This window comes from Mauremys reevesii, linkage group 16 (genome assembly GCF_016161935.1).
Source record: "Mauremys reevesii isolate NIE-2019 linkage group 16, ASM1616193v1, whole genome shotgun sequence".
NCBI lineage: Eukaryota > Metazoa > Chordata > Testudines > Geoemydidae > Mauremys > Mauremys reevesii.
The window spans coordinates 35,490,506-35,510,260 of record NC_052638.1 but is presented as its reverse complement, the minus strand read 5'-3'; the positions used below and the strand labels follow the sequence as shown (position 1 = coordinate 35,510,260).

The 19,755-nt window shown below is 42.8% G+C and overlaps 1 protein-coding gene across 12 annotated transcripts in view; it reads right to left on the bottom strand.

Moving 5' to 3' along the window:
* The window catches only part of CDH13 (cadherin 13), a 748,254-nt gene that overhangs the window by 79,544 nt on the left and 648,955 nt on the right, over positions 1–19,755 (bottom strand). For all 12 annotated transcript variants that reach the window (XM_039502842.1, XM_039502836.1, XM_039502840.1 and 9 more), the window contains 2 exons: positions 8,840–9,022; positions 8,161–8,414 (listed from right to left, as the gene is read on the bottom strand). In XM_039502842.1, coding sequence (XP_039358776.1) covers positions 8,161–8,414; positions 8,840–9,022 — 437 coding nt within the window. The remainder of the gene's footprint in view (positions 1–8,160; positions 8,415–8,839; positions 9,023–19,755) is intronic.

Sequence of the window (19,755 nt, the reverse complement as noted above, 5' to 3'; positions counted from 1 at the left end):
GTTCATATAGATTAATCCGTCTTAAAATTGCAATTGTACATTAACTGGTTCCATTGCTTTCTCCCTGTGAACACAGAGGGACAAAATTTTGTTCTCAGTTACATTAGTGTAAGTTGGGAGAAACTCTTTTGGTTTTGTCTACAGGTTCTTGTTTTGAGGGCTTGATTCAAATTCCATTGTACTCAAGGAGAGCCTTTCCATTGACTACAGATCAGGACATGATTGTCCAAGGCCTGGCTTGAAATTAAAATTACGTTAGATTTAAACAGATGTAACTAAGGGCACAATTGGACTCGTCTCTTGCAGTATATGGCTGTGCGTTTTAGTTCCCAGTATGATGTTTATAACTCTAACAACATCCCTTGAATGGTAATGCAGGTGCACTGCTAACCATATGCAGAACGATATCTAGACCTACAGGTTCATGGGGTTTGATTCTTGCAAATACTTGGAGTCTATGAATACTTCAAGCTGAAGAACTAGAAGGAAAATTGTCTCAAAAATACAGATGCCTATAGGAATCTTTGTAAGGCAAGCTATGTTTTCCAAAGATACAAGTCATTTAAATCGGATTCGGATATTTGGTGCTCAAAGAACAGATTCAATTTGATTTGGAACCATGGTACAGAAATGTTTCTTTATGTTATATTCATGGCTTTAAAAGTGTAGTTGTTACACTGAACACAGTAGAATAACCTATGTTAGTGGCAAAGAGTCCTGTGGCACCTTATAGACTAACAGAAGTATTGGAGCATGAGCTTTCGTGGGTGAATACCCACTTCATCGGATGCATCGGTATTAGTGCTATGTTAGTGGTAATTACTAATAGCTACCAGCAGCTCCTAGTTGTAGGTACAGCAAATTGAAAATACCTTTTTGGCACTGAATGGTCTCATACATTAGCTGCAATACGCTGAAAACAAAGATGGCTGACATGAGCAAAACCCCTCACACCTCTATCTGTACAGACAGACATTTTGGAACTGACGTATGTATTTTGTTGGGAATAATGGATGCATAGATCAGGGACGTTGGCATGCGGTTCACACAGACACATGGATCAAGGATGTGGGCATGCACACACAAACCATGACTTGCACTTGTCCATGAAGGCTTAGTGAATGTGCACTTTGTATTATGCCTGCTACATTTGATCTTACTCTACCAGTACAGCCACTGGTGAGAGCTACAGAGCATTTTCCACAATACATGCAATTTTACCCTAGCTAAATTGAAAATGCTTTTCCCTTTCATATAAATGTTTAATCCTTTATTGACTCTTCATAAGCTATTTGCTTCAATAATACCCAGCAGCAGTGAGTTCCACTGCTTCATTACACTGCATTGCATGAACAATCCTTCCTTTTCTCTATTATTTACTTTGTTCAGTGTTTTCTGTCTTGTATCAAAAAGTAGATATATACAGCCTGATTAGCCTGAGTCACACATTATTTTCCATACTTCTATTATATTCCCATTTGTTTTTCTCCTTATAAAATTAATAGTCCTTGTCTTGTAAAATACTTCCTCGTATATGATCACTATCCACTCTCAGCCCTCTACACCTCATTGTTTTGCTTTTTCTGGATGTTCGGCATGAGAGAAGAAAACCTCTCTTTTGGGTAAAAGAAAATTCCAATTTTTGGCAGTGCAGATATTGTCCACATTAGGTTGTGAGCTCTGGGAACTTTTCATTTAGCTTATGAGCTATTATTACTCAGAATTTCAGGAGTCTTTTGCAGCGGGTTGTGACTAGTGGTAGATTGCAAAAGGATTTATGCTGTTTGGCTGGCTACATACACTATTTGAAAAGCAAACTAGAGTTCCCAGCGATCCACTAATACCACCTATAATTTGCATTCCCAACATAATCATTAAAAAAATTGGCAAAACCAGCAAGTCTGGTTGAGAAGTACAGATAGCAGATTCAGGATTATAAGAAAAAACTACTGCATGATTTTCTTAACCCATTTCACGTATACTCCCTATTCTCTTGGGGCTGCTCTCTTAGCAGAACAAGATCAAACATTGCAAATAATTAATGAGCCTTTTCTTATCAAATAGCTCTCATGAAAATACTTAAAACTATCAATAAATTTAGGCCTGTATATGCTAAACTCAATACCAACACCAAAGGGAATATGGGACTTTTTTTCTACATGAGTCAGGCTTTGAATAATGCACCTGAGGGGCATACTGCTGTATCTGACATGATAGAAATTCCACAGCTCTTTTCCATCCATCAAAAGAAAGCTATGACAATAGTGAATGAAATAAGAATTCCCTGGAGCAAAGACTAAAACTAAATGAATGGCTAAAAATGCATTCAATAAATAAATACATTTAAAAAACAGGGGAAATGTCATCAGTTAAGATCCATCCTTCAGATAAACTGATTTTTAAGTGACAAAGTTTGCAGGTACTCTTGATACAGAAAAACAAAATATTCACAGCCTATTAACTAGATGTTTTTGAAATGATGCAGGGAATTGAAATCTTTAATTATATGCAGTACCTTTTCCCCCTACATTAAATGTTGAGTACTCTTACCGGTTTAAATTCATCTTCACATCATTTTAATCCCCGCCCTAGTCCAGTCCTTCACAACACTATGCGGATACATGCTTATTTACATTGAATTTCATTAATGATCCATAGACTAATCATCTGTAAGAAGTGCCCAGTCACATCTAAACAATCCTTGTGATGATGGACAAATCCACACATCTGAGATGGATTGGTATTCTGGTCTGTACAGGTAGAGCCTTAGTGCCTGCCCTGCAATCACTGGGCACTCAAAGTTTCAATTGACTTTGCCTGGAGTGTAGGGTAAACAAGGAACACAGGAGCAGGCCAATACCACTTCAGCTACAAAGCTTATCCATGGCCTTGTTGCTTCCTCTCATGGGAACAAAAGGAAATACAGAAGGGTAAAAAATGACTTCTAAATCTCCATGAAGTTTATCAAAGTCAAAACATCATTCTTCCTTCATGAAAATGGTATTTGCAACCTCATGCAGCACGGACTTGGGAGAAGGGGTCACAGACTGCACTGGCCAAGAGAATCCATAGGGAAATCAGAGCACAATGTTTCTTAATCCCTCTTACATTATTCTATGGCACCTTTCTACCATTCATCTTCAATTTCCTGCAACAAGGCTCCATTTCTAACTGGATACTCTCCTGGGAAGCATATTACAAAGAGTGGCTGGTCACTGACTTTTCTCCTCCCATGCCCCTTCTCAATCTTTAATGACCAACAAGGCAGCTGATCTGTAGAGGGACTCCCCAGGCTACAGCCTCTGGTCCTCCCTTCTGCATTCTACATCCTCGCTCCATCCAGCTTTACTTCCTCATCCAGCTCAAGTGTCTAAGCATCTGATTGAAACTCCTGCTCTGATACGCAGGAAGGTAGAGTTAACATCATTTCAAAGAAAATGTGATTTTGAGACTAACATCATTGCATGACTTGTGTGTTCTTTCTAAATTTTCATCCCGTTCACCAGAGACTCCAGGAACCATTTTTAACAGTAAAAATAATCTGCTTTTTTTAACTGAAAAATTATTTTCCTCTTTCCACAGGAGCCTTCCCAGAACACTGGCAGATCATCATCATAAGCTGCCTAATATAGCCTGTGGTCTCAAGAGATTCACACCAGGAACATAGCAATCATATGCCATAAAGTAGCTTTAAAATTGATTCTCCATTTTTTAAATATGAAAAGATGGCAGCACTTAATTGCCAACTCTGTTTCTCAGAGACAGGGTATATGTATGAATTATATTTCTATAGTACAGAAGACATCACGTGGCTGGTGAGAGGAAGACAGCTAAGGGAGCTAGCCAGATGCTGAATATCTCTGGGGTTTTCTGCCTTCCTCCTATTGATTAACTTTGGCAGGCAAAAAATTAGCACTTTTTTGTGCTAGGATCTTGTCATCCAGGTTAGTAGGACTCTGGGTTAGTTTACTGGTTTGCTGGGTGGTATGGTGTGGTTGAAATCTAGGCTCAGTTGCTGACTGTCTGGACTAGATCGCCCTGCAGTTAGGTGGGTTAATACCTGAATTCAAGTGGGGCTCTTTGAAGTGAGGGCAGTGCAATTTTCATTGACTAGGCCAGCAATTAGAGATGGCTGAGTGAGAGAGGGTGAGTCACCCATTCCAGAATGCTGTGCTGGCAACAAGAGAGGAGCAGACCCCAATGGCTGAGGAAGAGAAGTCACCTGCCCCTCCCCCAAGGCTGGGGGGCTCATGGCCACCACCCCCAAGAGGAGAAGACATAAGGTAGTGGTAGTCAGGGACTCCCTTCTGAGGGGGATGGAAGCATCCATCTGTTAATGTGACACAGGAGGCATACTGCCTGCCTGGAACCTGCACCTGAGATGTTACAGAAAGCTTGCCAAGGCTCATCCGTCCTTCTGAGCACTATCACTATCACATGCTGCTCATCCACTTGGGCACTAATGATACTGCCAGGTCTGACCCATAGCACATGATCACTGACTACAGGGCTCTGGGAGCAAGAGTGAAGAAGGTGGGGGTGCAGACAAGATTCTCTTCCATTTTCTCAGTTAAGGATAAGGGCCTAGGCAGAGACACATGCACCCTGGAGAGGAGTGCAAAGCTGTACAGATGGTGTTGACAGGACATCTTTGGCTTCCTCGACCATGGGGTGCTATTCTGAAAAGGAGGACTGTTGGGAAGAGATCAGGTCCACCTGACCAAGAAGAGGAAGTGTATTTTTGGACACTGACTAGCCAACCTAGAGAAGATGGCTTTACACTAGGCTCAAAAGGGGGCAAGTTACAAAAGCCCACCAGTAGGTATAAAAAGGCAACCTTGAGAGAGGACTAGAAGATGCAGGTGGAGGGAATGAAAAATGACAATTGTGTCATAGAAGCAACAAAATGGAAAAGAGTGGGGGAATCTGCTTAACATCTTAAAAGTCTATATGCAACTGTTTATGTTTATGGGGAATAAACAGGAAGAACTGGAAGGCTTAGTACACAAGTTAAATTGTAACTTAATTGGCATCACTGAGACTTGAAGGGGGGTAAACCTCATAACTGGAATATTGCTACAGAGCAGTATTGCTTGGTCAGGAAGGACAGGAAGGGGAAAAAAGAGGAAGTGTGGCTTTATACATCAAGGATATATACAGTTGTTCTGAGGTCCAGGAGGAGGTGAAAGGCCGACCAGTTAAATGTCTCTGGGTGAAGATTAATGGGGAAACAAAACATGGTAGGGGTCTATTTGAGATGACCAAATCAGGAGGAGGAGGTAGATGCGACATTCCTAGAACAAATAACAAATATCCAAAATGTTAAGTAATGAGGGGTGGGGGTATTAACTACTCAGACATCTGTTGGATAAGTAATACAGTAAAACACAAAATCTTCAATATGTTCTTGGAAAGTATTGGGGACAACTTATTGTTTCAGAAGGTGGAGGAAGTAACCAAGGACAGCCATTTAAGACTTGATTCTGACAAACAGGGAGGAACTGTCTGTGAATCTGATCATGGAAGGCAGTTTAAATGAAAGTGATCATGAAATGATAAATTTCACGATTTTGAGGAAAGGAAGAAGTAAGAACAACACAATAAGGAAAATGGACTTCAAAAAAACAGACCTGAACAAACTCAGAGAACATGTAGGTAAGTCCAATATCTAAGGGAACATATCTAAGGGGAAAAAAAGAGTTCAGTTTTGCAAAGAGACAATATTGAAGGCAGAACAGGAAACAATCTTCGTGTGAAGGAAAGGCTGGAAGAATAGAAAGAAATGAATATGGCTTGATCAGGAGCTTCTGAATAACCTGAAAATCAAAAAGAAATCTTACAAAAAGTGGAAATATGGACAATTTACTTTGGATGAATACAAAAGAATAGCACAAGCATGTAGAGACAAAATCAGAAAGGCCAAGACACAAAATGAGTTACATCTAACAAGGGACATAAAAGGCAATAAGAATTTGTTCTAGAAATACACTAGGAGCAAGCAAAAGAGAAAGAAAAGTGTAGGTCCACTACTTAGGGGGAAGAAGAGCTAAGTAAAGGCTGAGGTGCCTAACACCTATTGTGCTTCAGTCTTCATTAAAAAGGTTAATTGTGACCAGATGCTCAACATAATTAATATTAACAACAAGAGAGAAGGAATGCAAGCCAAAATAGGGAAATAGCAGGTTAAAGAGTATTTAGATAAGTCTGATGTATTCAAGTCAGCAGGGCCTGACGAAATTCACCCTAGGATGCATTAAGGAACTAATTGAAGCATTCTTGCAACCTTTAGAAATTATCTTCAGGAAGCCATGGAGGACAGGTGATGTCCCAGAGGACCGGAGAAGAGCAAACATAGTACCCATCTTTAAAAAAGGGAACAAAGAGGACCCAAGAAATTATAGATTAGTGCTGATTGGTTCACTGTCAAACTGGGACAGCAAATCTTGTGGGCTCCCTTGGGTGTCTGCCCTGGGTCTGGTCCTATTTAATATTTTAATTAATGACTTGGATAATTGAGTGGAGTGTGCGCTTACAAAATGTATGGATGACACCAAGCTGGGAGGAGTTGCAAGCACTTTGGATGATAGGATAAGAATGCAAATGCACCTTGGTAAACTGGACAATTGGTGTGAATGAAATTCAGTCAATACGAGTGCAAAGTACTGCATTTAGGAAGGAAAAATCAAATGCACAACTACAAAATGGAGAATAACTGGATAGGTGATATTACTGCTGAAAAGGATCTTGGGGGGTTATAGAGAATCACAAATTGAATATGAATCAACAATGTGATGCAGTTGCAAAAAAAGTTAATATAATTCTGGGGTGTATTAACAGGAGTGTTATATGTAAGACAAGGGAGGTAGTTGTCCCATTCTACTCAGCACGGCTTAGGTCTCACATGGAGTACTGTGTCCAATTCTGGGCACCACATTTTAGGCAAGATGTGGACAAATGGGCGAGAGTCCAGAGGAAAGCAACAAAACTGATAAAAAGTTTAGAAAACCTAACCTATGAGAAAAGTTAAAGGCTGCTATAAAGAGGATGGTGACCAGTTGTTCTCCATGTCCACCAAAGGTAGGACAAGAAGTCATGATCTTAATCTGCAGCAAGGGAGATTTGGGCTGTGGCTACACTTAGCACTTCAAAGCGCTGCCGCGGTAGCGCTGCCACGGCAGTGCTTTGAAGCGCTAAGTGTAGTCAAAGCGCCAGCGCTGGGAGAGAGCTCTCCCAGCACTGTCCGTACTCCACCTCCCTGACCACACTGGCGCTTTGCAGCGCCGCAATTTGCAGCGCTGGAGAGGGTGTGTTTTCACACCCTGCTGCAGCGCTGCAAATTTGTAAGTGTAGCCAAGCCCGTCGATTGGAAATTGAGAAAAACGTTCTAACTTTAAAGATAGTTAAGTCCTGGGATAGGCTTCCTGGCAGGTTGTGGGATTCCGGTCATTGAAAATTTTCAAGAACAGTTTAGGCAAACACCCGTTGGGGTAGTTTAGGTTTATTTGGGCCTGTGTCAGTGTGGAGAGCTAGAGTAGATGACCTCTCAAGATCCCTTCCAGCCCCCTATTTCTGTGAGTCGATGATCCTTGCATTTCTCTTCGTTGGCCTTTATCCAGAAGTAAGTTTATTATTAGATGCCACTGCTTAGTTGAGGAGCATTTATTATCCCTGTAGCCCTTGAATCTCGGTGAATAATAATTACTTAACTAAAGACGTTAGAAATAAATATAAGCCTGGTTCATCCATCTGAAAAACAGAGAAATCATTCTCATACACTAGTTTAAAATTAAAAAAAAAAAACACCACCACCAGTTTTCTTGTGATCTCCTGGGCGGAGGGGGGGGGGGGGGAGGAATAACAAGCAGGTTACAAATCATTCTAAGAACTCTGTACCATAACTATTTCACTCCACCACTTGTGGCGCTGGATTGTTCTATTGCCGTAACTTAAAACTTGGAAAACTATTGTCACCTGCCTAATGTAGTTCTTTGTCTTCCTGATAATGAAGCTCTTCATTATGAAAAAAGAAATCCTCACTCCTTATTATCCAGATCCCAAATGAATTTAATTTAATGCAGTACTAACAGCCAAGCTCTGCAGGCACAACAGACATTTGTATTCACTTTTTGGTAGACTTAGAGTAAAGAATATTTCACTCACCTAATAGTCTGGTGTTGCAAGGTATCTGGATCTGTGGCGCTTACTGTTAACACAACACTGCCTATGGGGATGTTTTCTTGTTTGGTCACTGTCATTGGGTCTGGGTGGAAAACAGGGCCTTCGTTTACATCCAGAACAGTGATCTGAACTGTTGCTGTAGAACTGGGGCCATAGGCTATGTCTGGAACCAGCGGGTCTTCATTTTCTACTTTGATCAGCAGTGTGTGGAATGCTGAGATCTCGTAGTCTAAAGGCTGTAAGACACATCAAGAAATCAGAGTACCAGATGCAAAGAGCACATATAACATTCACCTAAGCTTGTAAGTGACAGAATTAGTCACAAAGGGACAGCACCTTCATTGGCTACATCCTGCTGGCCGGTCCAAGTTCAGCACCAGACAAGCTGTGTTGTCTCTGTCTCATTCTCTGTGTATATATAGCCACACGACAAAACCACATGCTAGAGTATCATGTACTCTAGCATAGTAGCAGGGCTACTAGCTTCCAGTAAGCAGGATCCAACATGGTTATTGTAACACAAAAGGAGTGACATGTGTTGCCTAAATGGAACTGCTAGTTAACAACATACTTTTGACTAGCCAATTCCAGTAGTTGGTCCTTTTCGTGCGTAATGCACCTCACAATAATAATAAATTACACAAAAGCAAATTGTCCTTACCTTGACAACAGAGAGCATTCCCTCATTCGTCTTTGGATTGGTATGGATTTCAAAACTCTGTCCTGGGTTTCCATTGATAATAGTATACACAGCTCTCCAAGCTCCTGTTGCTGGATCATCGCGGTCTTCAACAGATAAATTCACTATCACTCTTGTGACTCCTTCCTTTACTGTAGCTTGGAACTAAAACAGTAATTGTTAGTATTAGTAACAATAATAATAGTTACTATTTTCCAGTAATGACCACACACATTTTTTTTGTTCAAGCCAGCATTAATTATTTACATCAGGAGAAAGATGTAATACTTGAGTGAAACTGAATTTCATAGGCCATAAATAATACATTCCCAGAGCATGAAGAGTAAGATACTGCATTACTACTGCACTGCCTCTGTTCTTGATAGATTGTAGATAAGTAACAATGTGATAGAAAACATCCTTTGAAAGCACTTGACTGAGAAGGGAAAAAAAATCATCTAGTAACTTCAGTTAATGCCCTACAGATAACACACAGAGGTGCGGAAGTGCACAACTACTGGAAAAAGAAATATTCAGAACTGAGAAAGCAAAAGGGTGGATGGAACACGATTCAGTCTTCTTTTAAGATTCTTGCCTTTTGATATTTTACAAAGTTCCCTTCTTTTAACTGCTCATTACAGTGTCATAAATAAATAAAATATTTGACTTGTGTCCCTGTCCTGCTTTTTCCCCGATGAGTTTCTCTGGCATAGAATAATTGCAGTTCATTTTACTATGTAGTTCCCATAACTATCATGCATGACATTCTCTTTTCAGAGGGAAGAACTGTCTTTATGGGAAGTTTGCAGCTATTTTACAGGTCAATTAACCAAATTTTACCTGGGTAATCTACAACTTGATTATGGTCCAGTCAAACTGTATATGAACGCTATTCTCGCTTAGCAAGAGTATATTAGGTAAACATTGCAGATGCACATGAATTTCAGACACAACAACATTCCTCACTTCTAAAGCACTGGCAGCAGAAGCACTTTATATTAATTCATGTAATGAATACATCTCTCCATGATCTTGTGGTGGGGAAGAATTTTGATATATCCATTTTATGAATGGATAAACTGAGGCTCAGAGAGACGTAAGGCCCAATCTTGAGAAGTACAGATCACCTGCAGCTCAATTTTAGATCATTAGGAGCTGGGAGATCTCAGCATCTCAGGATTAGCCCCTCAATGGCCCCATCCTGCAAACTTCACTAATATAAGTAGCCTCCATTCCCCTAACTGGTTTGCCTGTGGCTGCTTTGCCAGTGGCAATACTGTTTTTTATTCCCAGGGACAAAATTCATCCATTATGCAACTGTAGCGGTGTCAATACTTTTGGCCAAGGAGTAGTGATGGGGAGTCCTTTGCTCTATCTTATCAACCTTACTCCCCCCATAATAATTAAACATTTTGAGAGGTTACAGGCAGTGGTGAGCTGGAGCCAGTTTGCACCGGTTCGCGTGAACCGGTTGTTAAATTTAGAAGCCGGTTTAGAACCAGTTGTTAAAGGGGTGGGTAATTGGGAGAGGGAGGCTTTTCTGTCGTTACACCGGCCCACCTGAGCTCCCAGCTGGGGAGGGTCCCTCGGCCCCTCCCCCGCCTTCCCCCCTCTTGCAGAGCCTCAGTGTGCCACGCCGCCGGCGCCCGCGCTCTGAACCGCTCCTGGGTAGCTCTGCAGCTCCTGCTGCTTTGAGCGGCAGGGTAAGGGGGTGGGGCTGCGAGCTCCAGTGGGCCGCACAGCATCCATACATGCTGCCCTGAGCAGCATGGTAAGGGGGCTGGGCTGGGTCTGGGAGGAGGGGTTGGATAATGGGCAGGGAGTGGTTGGAGGGGGCAGAGGTTCTGGGGGTGGGGGTCTGGGGAAGTGGGGGGTTGGATAGAGGGTGGAGTTCTGGGGGCAGTTAGGTGGGGGTCTCGAGAGGGGTGCTCAGGGGACAAGGGGGGGTTGATGGGGGCAGTCAGGGGTGGGGGTCGGATGCGGGGGACAGGGGGCTTGTACTCACCGGGCAGTTCCCTACCGGGATTTCAGCGGCACTTTGGCGGCGGGTCCTTCACTCACTCCGGGCTTTTGGTGGCACTGAAGGGCCCGCCACCGACGTGCTGCTGAAGACCCAGAGCGAGTCAAGGACCCGCTGCTGAATTGCCACCGAAGAACCGGTAGGGAACCGGTTCTTAAGACTTTTGCAGGTCATCACTGGTTACAGGGATTTCCAAATATTACCCAAGACAGAAGATCTAAACTATAATCTTATTACAATATAGACTTTGCAATCTGGTTACTTGTAGGTACGATTTGATCCCCAATACTAAAATATAGGGGAGGCAACTATGTCTTTTTCTGTCTTCAGTGTCCTCTTTTTCATTTCTTCCAACAGACTTGACTTAGGTTCTCAAGCCCTTTTTGAATTTATCTGGAGAATCTGAGTGCATGCATTAAAATTCATTTGTTTCAAGCTCTTCAGCTTCAGACTTGATTTTCTAAGAAAGGCAACATTATTGATTGTCTGTTTCTATCGTCTTCAGTACAGTTGGCAAGAAATTTAAAGCTTCTTTTGATTTTGGGAGTTAATACATAGCTTGTTATTGAGCTTCGGTTCGGGCAGATCATTAAGCTCATTTACAGCTTAATTAACCTGAAATAATACTTTAACAATATGTTAACTTGACTTCAAATGGATCAAAAGAAAATACAATATTTTAAGAACCTCAGATATAATGAAGCAATGGTTACCAAGAAGGTGCTCCACTCCACATAGAAAAGTGCTGTAACTTATAAAGCACACTTGTTCAGGTCTCATGTTTTGAAAGAATCCACCATTTCTTGTAGCATTTAAGGTCTGAATCTCAGAGGTGCTAAGCAACTGTAACTTCTGTTGAAATCAGCTTTCCAAGTTCAGTCCCATGATTGATTTGTTGAATTAGCAAATTCAGTAGTGATCCCTCTCCAGTCTGTTAACAGTTTAAGTTCTGCAGCCCTGCAAAGTTTATCAGATGTTGACCCAGGAACAATGAGAAACATACACTACAGTATGGTTAAATGTGGAGGCCTGAACTTTATTTAAAACTATTAAACTGGGTAGCCAAAACCTCATACTACCCAGTGGGGTTGTTCCAGTACAGACCTCAACTGGCACACCAATGGACCCAAGGACAGCAAACATGAGGGTGAGTTCGAAGGCCATGCACCCTCTACACCCTCAGGCCTGCCCAGGGACCCTGACTGGAAGCAAAAGTCCTGCCCAGCCTCCCTCCTCCAGACCAGAGATAAGATGAAGCCAGCAATAGGCCGTGCAAGACATGGAGGCGTACCCTCTCACCATGCATTGTTGTACTCAGGATCAGTGTCCAGGCAGTCCACTGGGTCACAGGGACCTAAAACCAGACCATTTTCTAACCCAACACTGCACTGCCTCATGATTTCTTAGAGGTGGGTCTCATCTGGCACCGGTGGCCCGTGTAGACTATAAACCTGAGGGTGGGTGTCAACACCATGGGCCCATTACACACTCAGGCCTGCCAGGGCATCCTGCCTGAAAACCAGCATCCCAGCCCACTTCCCTCCTTCATGCTGGAGATAGCAGAGATAAGATGAGGGTGCTCTACAGTGTGCAAGATATTGGTGCAGACCCCCTCACCATGGATGGCGGTGCTCATGGCCACTGTACAGGGAGGCCAAAAATAGCTATTTGCCTAGGCAGCAAACAGCAGCCACCTTCCTTCCCCTCCAGTTTTCCTCTCCTATTATCACCCACACTGACCAATGGCAGCAGCAGTGAGCAGGAGAGTCTCCAGTGCCGAGAGGCAGCATACAATAGCTTTTCCCTTCCCTGAGTCCTGCAGTACAGGAGGTGGGGAGAAGGGAAAGAGAAAGGAGCAACCGCCCCATACACATATTTAAGGCAAGGGAGGGGGAGGGGCAGAAGAGGAGGACACGTGTGGCACGTGGCCCTAGTTGTTCCTAGTTGAGTTTCCATGCACCCGCTCCCACTCTCAAGGTGCTTCCACTTCTCCCAGCCCCACTGCAGCCACAACTCAGTAGCAAGATGAGCATTTACTATTATTGACATTTTTTACTTAAAAAAAATCAGCAGATTCCATATTTTAAGTTTTTCTCAGTCTTGGCTCTATACAATTACTAGACATGCACTGCAAAGGCCAGATGTTCAAAGGTGTTCAGGACCCAACACCTCTCATTTAGACACCTAAATAGGGGGCCAGATTTCAAGAGGGTTCATCTCCCATTTAAGCCCCTAGGCCATGATCCTGCACCATTAAAATCAATGGGGGCTTTGCCATTGACATCAATAAAGGCAGGGTCAAGGCCCCATGGAGGGATTGGGACTCATGCTCCTAATTCACATAGGTGTTTTTGAAAATGCCACCTCTGAATCAAGTGGACAGATTTTTCATATGCACTCAGTACTCCCCTGCAGCTCCCATCAAGAATACCAAGAGCTGCTGGGTGATGAGCAATTTGAAAATGTGGTCATGTTTCATTAGGTGCCTAATTTGGAGCTGGGTCCTTTTGAAGATCTAGTCCTTAAGGTAAATATAGAAGAACACCCCAGTTATGATGCTGGACTCTGATGGAAAAGCTGGCAGAAATTCTAATGTTTTTCAGCCAGGTCACAGACCACGAAAGTCAGTTTAAGGACATTTGATTTAACAATATCTTAACTGAGGGTGGTTCTCTTATGCTCTCGGGACTCTTACCTACTCCTTTTTCAGGAGGAACTCCCAGTGGCTTCAATGACAGTGAGTTAGCAATTCAGAAAAGGGCAGTTAGACCTGGTGTGGCCAGAAACCTTCCGAGCTTATGATACCAGCCGGTTAAGTAACTGAAACTCCTCTGGGAAAGACAACAATGTTAAACCTGATAACTCCAACCTTCAAGTTACATTAACCTAGGTGTCCTGCAATTTACAAGCACTTCAGATGACCATCAAAGCAAGTAGCTATTTGAAGCTGCTTAGAGTTTGGAATGTTAGGGCTTGTCTACATGGGGAAGTTAAGACACAGTAAGCTAGGGTGTGAATTTAAAGCACTTTAGCTACTCCGGACTCACTCCCTGTTAGGACACTGACTGTGCACTAAAGTGTTCCCCTAGGCAAATTAGTTTAGCACACTTCCAAAGTGCATTAAGCTAATGTGCTCAAAGGTACTCTTAGTGCGCAGTAAGAGTGTTCACATGGGGTGTTAGTGTGGAGTAGCTACATGCACCAGCTAGTGCCCATCAGCTACCGTGGGTTTTTCCCCATGTAGATGAGCTCTTAGGCCTGGTCTACACTGGGGGGGAATCAATCTAAGTTACGCAACTTCAGCTACGTGAATAACGTAGATTAAGTCGACGTACTTAGATCTACTTACCATGGTGTCTTCACTACGGTGATTCAACTGCTGCTGCTCCCCCGTCGACTCTGCCTGAGCCTCTTGCCGACCTGGAGTACAGGAGTCGACAGGAGAGCGCTCGGGGATCGATTTATCGCATCTAGACTAGATGCGATAAATTGATCTCCGCTGGATCGATCGCTGCCCACCAATCCGGCTGGTAGTGAAGACATACCCTTAGACTAAATCCAGGGGAGATGGATTAGGAAGCAAAGTGATCAAATGTGCATGATAAATTATCACATTGGCTCTGTGATTTAGTACATGGATAATGTGAAGACATATCACTCGTATGAGAGTGTGAAAGAAGGAGAGAGAGAAAAAAAATTCTTACTGTGGACAAAAAATACAGTATATGTTATATAAAGGACAAACTCTGGTGTCATTCTAGTCTGGAAGGCCCTTTTATACACAGAACAGACTCCATGGTGACTAGAAAAACATGTTGTAGTAACAATGGCTCCCCCTTAAAAACCAAAAGCAAAAAAAGAAGGGTTAAAAAAATGAACTCAGAACTCAAGCTAGTTTTCGAAATGGGGGAAACAGAGTGATAGGTTCATCATCTCTCCAAATGCAAGATTTACACTCTTAAGGCAGGGTGCTGAATAGGGAAAAGCTACTGCCGTGCTGTAAAACCCCCCACAGTGGCTAACACATATAATTAGATCGCGAGTTAATTGATTTTACTCATTTTAAATATCCGCACATCCCCAAAGCACCACTATCAATTAAGAATAAAATTGATGAGTTCAGAACTTTATTTAAACTGCTGCCATCAGCACCCACATAAAAAAATTATAAATAGAACACCTCGAGACAGATGCTTAGCTGGTGTAAGTTGCCATAGGAAGTCAATGGAGCTATATATGCTCATTTATTACAGCTGAGGATTTGGCTCTGTAAGTTTAACTCATTCAAAAGCGTTATATGCCTTATTTCTACAAATGGGCTCAAATCAAACATTCAAATCTAACCCCCTTGCCCTGGAACTGGGAAGGCAGTTCTACGTTATTAAAAAAAGGATGATGAAACAATAACATTTAAAGTGTTGGTTCCATAGGGGAAAGGGCCTAATTTTACTGATTCGGTGCAGTTCAAGATGGGAAAAATATCAGAGGAACAACAGATCTTAGGGGAGTTCCACCATTTAGAGCTGAAATCTTAAGAGATCAGCTAATGGGACTGCAGCATCAGCAAATTTAAACACTCAACCTTGATCAAAACTCCACACTCTATCTGAAAATTGCCTTCTTGGCTAAAATTGTAACAAAGTTTCTGCAACAGGTGAGATTTTATTTATGATGTGTCCATATGGTGCATAATAATAAACGCACTGGGGTACCATGGGTGACTAGCATCCAGCAATGAGTATGAGCACGAAGATGTGCCCTTTGTAAGGCCATTGAGCAAATTCTGCCTTAGACTCGGACACTAACCCAGTAAAGAGCTGCAATGAACAGCAAATGCAATGTGAGAAAAACGTGCTTGAATTGATGATCTGTATATCAAGGCTCATTAGGATTCCACACACTGTTGGCCCCACTCAAGAACAACCAAATTAAAACTGCAAGTCAGTTTTCATTAATCAGAGCACCATTCCAGTTGAAGGTGTTGTGTGTGTTATCGTCATGGCATTTGTTTTCCTGTCTACATCTCATGAATGATGAAAGATGATGAGATATATTAATACACACAGCTCCATAAGAGGACTAGAGAAAGCTCCCAGAGGGAGATCAATCCGCTATATTTCCCAACACCACCCTTTAGAACAGGGATCGGCAACCTTTCAGAAGTGCTGTGCCGAGTCTTCATTCATTCACTCTGATTTAAGGTTTTGCGTGCCAGTCATACATTTTAATGTTCTTAGAAGGTCTCTTTCTAGAAGTCTATAATATAGAACTAAACTATTGTTGTATGTAAAGTAAATAAGGTTTTTAAAATGTTTAAGAAGCTTCATTTAAAATTAAATAAAATGCAGAGCTCCCCAGACCAGTGGCCAGGACCCAGGCACTGTGAGTGCCACTGAAAATCAGCTCGCGTGCCGCCTTCGGCACCCGTGCCATAGGTTGCCTACCCCTGCTTTAGAACCACCTCACGTCTATTCTTTCCCACAATCCCTTGTATTTAAAACATGAGTTCTAGATATGCAGGTTTTTGCAAATTAGGTTTATTAAAGTTCCATATTTTATATTTTTTGTATATTTTATCCTTTCATATTGCTATTCAGTGGTAGCTGTGAGATGTGCATATATAGTATTCATGCATTTCTTTGGTAAGAGGCTAGCAGGTTTTCTATGGCATTATGCCTAGAATACTTCCCAGGACACATGAATCTTTGGTGTGATCACATAGGTTTGATGTGTCAAAGAACCCAGCAGAGAGAATCTCATGAATGTCAATTGCTGACATTTATAGTGGAATTCACTTGGAGACACAAACCAGACTTTCTGGCCAATGATAAGCCAAATCACCTGGCATTATGATCCCATCAGACGTTCCAAACTTGCCAGATTAGGGACTGGATAGAAATATTCAATTAACATATGGGCACCTCACAAAGTGATGTTGGTGATCCATTTGATCGCTCTTCCTTCAGAGTCCAATAGTGATCAAATGTCCTGGCATGGTGTTAGGGGGCACAGTGTTCAATGTAAAACAGAGGACATGACCCACTGTGACCATTAAAGATTTACTGAACTTTTCGTACGAATAAGGCTGTTGTTAACCCTGTGACCTTGCCAAATTGCAGCTTGGAAAATTATATTCTCCCCTCATAACTCTCTCCTGTGGGTTTTTTTTTTTTGGATGACATTTACTTTAAGTGGTGTGTAGCCTTGACTGTGCTCACACAGACAATTGCTGTTCTTCACCCTAGAGGTAGCTGTATTACTGTAGTGTATTTAAGGCTTTCCTTGCACAGTTTGAACATTAACATATGAAGCACGTCGGGAACCATTTAGATGAGAGGTGCTATGGAATTGTAAGTTATTATTATAACATGACCAGGATTTGACGACGTAACTAGATGCAATATTCTTTTAAAGAGCAGAGTGCAAAATGTAAATCACTTGAGTAGCCTTCAGTAATTTTCACTGTTTTACTGTAATAGTTCAGGCTGTTGGCTACTTTATTTCTTATAAAATGATATTTCTTCTAGCTGCTTCCTTATTTTCTTCTTAATACAGAATATTCTCAAGGGGGATGGAAGAGATATAGAAAATAATTGAATTGTACATTAGGAAAGATCTTCCTGAAGATATGAATTGACCATCATCATTTTGAATGCATTTGTACTTTTTTTTTTTGCTATCAAATGGTTACAATTTCTATTGACTGCAGTAGGAATTGCAGTGCAGAATTTGTTCCCCTTTATGGAGAACCTCTGAGGCATTTTAACGTTGCTGATACCACATATTTGAATGATGATTTAAAAGAAAAAGGAGGCTAAGATTGTGGTCTGCATAGTGTAGCAGAGGAAGGTCAATTTAATGGAAGGACTGGAGATTTAGGGGATTAAGGGAGAATCTGCCCAAGGATACGTCTACACTACGGGATTATTCCGAATTTACATAAACCGGTTTAGCAAAACAGATTGTATAAAATTGAGTGCGCGCGGCCACACTAAACACATTAAATCGGCGGTGTGCGTCCACGGTCCGAGGCTAGCGTCGATTTCTGGAGCGTTGCACTGTGGGTAGCTATTCCGTAGCTATCCCATAGTTCCCACAGCCTTCCCGCCCCTTGGAATTTCCGGGTTGAGATCCCAGTGCCTGATGGGGAAAAATCATTGTCGCGGGTGGTTCTGGGTAAATGTCGTCAGTCACTCCTTCCTCTGGGAAAGCAACGGCAGACAAGCATTTCGCGCCTTTTTTCCCTGGATTGCCCCGGCAGATGCCATAGCATGGCAATCATGGAGCCTGTTTTGCCTTTTGTGACTGTCACCGTATGTGTACTAGATGCCGCTCACCAAGGCGATTCAGCAGCGCTACACAGCAGTATGCTTTTGCTATTGCATGACAGCAGAGATGGTTACCAGCCATACTGTACCATCTACCATACCATAAATTGGTAATAAGATGATCATGGTTACCAGTCCTTTTGCACTGCACCATTTGCTGCTGTCATAAGTGCCCCTGGCTGAGATCAGCCAGGGGCGCAAAAGCCAAAATTGGGAATGACTCCCTGAGTCAATTCCTCCTTTTTGGTATCTAAAAATAGAATCAGTCCTGCCTAGAATATGGGCAAGTGTACTAGAGAACCACTGTATCATAGAACCAGAGCACAGCTGCTCTGTGTCAGATCCCGCAGAAATTATGAGCTGTATGCTATTCACAGGGGGTGCTCCTGCAACAGCCCCACCTGTTGATTCTGTTCTTCCCCCAGCCTTCCTGGGCTACCGTAGCAGTGTCCCCCCACTTGTGTGATGAAGTAATAAAGAATGCAGGAATAAGACACAGTGACTTGTTAGTGAGAAATGAGTGGAAGGCAGCCTCCAGCTGCTATGATAGTCCAGACAGGACATTAAGCAGTGTGGAGGAGAGGAGCCCAGCATCCCGCTGCTAGTCCAGGGGCAATTGAATCTTTTCTTTACACATGAAGGGAGCTCAGCCCCCTGTTGCTATGAGGAGGACGGTTACCAGCCATAGAGCACCATCTACCAGGAAAAATTAGGGCCAGGCGCCCTTGATCGACCTCACTGATGCTAGTCGGCATGGTTACCAGTCCTTTTGCACTGCCCCATGTGCCAATAGGCTGATGATGACGATGGATATCAGCCATATTGCACCATCAGCCACCCATGGCGGGGGGGAGCAAGGATGTTGGTGTTGATTGCTGCAGCATTGCGTCTATCTGCAGCATTCAGTAAAGATAGGGTGACATGTAAAAGAGTCAAGAGAGGATTGTTTTCCCTTTCACTTCTGGGGGTGGGGGGAGGGGGTGCGTAAATTGCCGAGCTATTGCTGACCCACCGCGGACACTGTGTTTGACCCTAGAAGCATTTGGAGCTCAGCCAAGAATGCAAATGCTTTTCAGAGACTGCAGGAACTGTGGGATAGCTTGAGTCCTCCAGTCCATGAGCGTCCATTTGATTCTTTGGCTTTCCGTTACGCTCGTCACGCAGCAGTGCGCTGAGTCGCTGCTATGGCGTCTGTCTGGAGATTTTTTAAAAATGATTTTGAATTTCGTCTTCTGTAATGGAGCGCTGATAGAACAGATTTGCCTGCCCTTACAGCGATCACATCTGCATGGTCCATGCGGGAGCTCTTTCTTTATTTTGATTTTTAACTGCATCACCACACGTGCTGATCGGAGCTCCACGCTGGGCAAACAGGAAATATTCAAAAGTTCGCGGAGCTTTTCCTGTCTACCTGGCCACTGCATCCGAGTTCAGATTGCTGTCCAGAGCGGTCAGTGGTGCACTGTGGGATACCGCCCGGAGGCCAATACCGTCGATCTGCGGCCACACTAACCCTAATCCGATATGGTAATTCTGATACTAGCGCTACT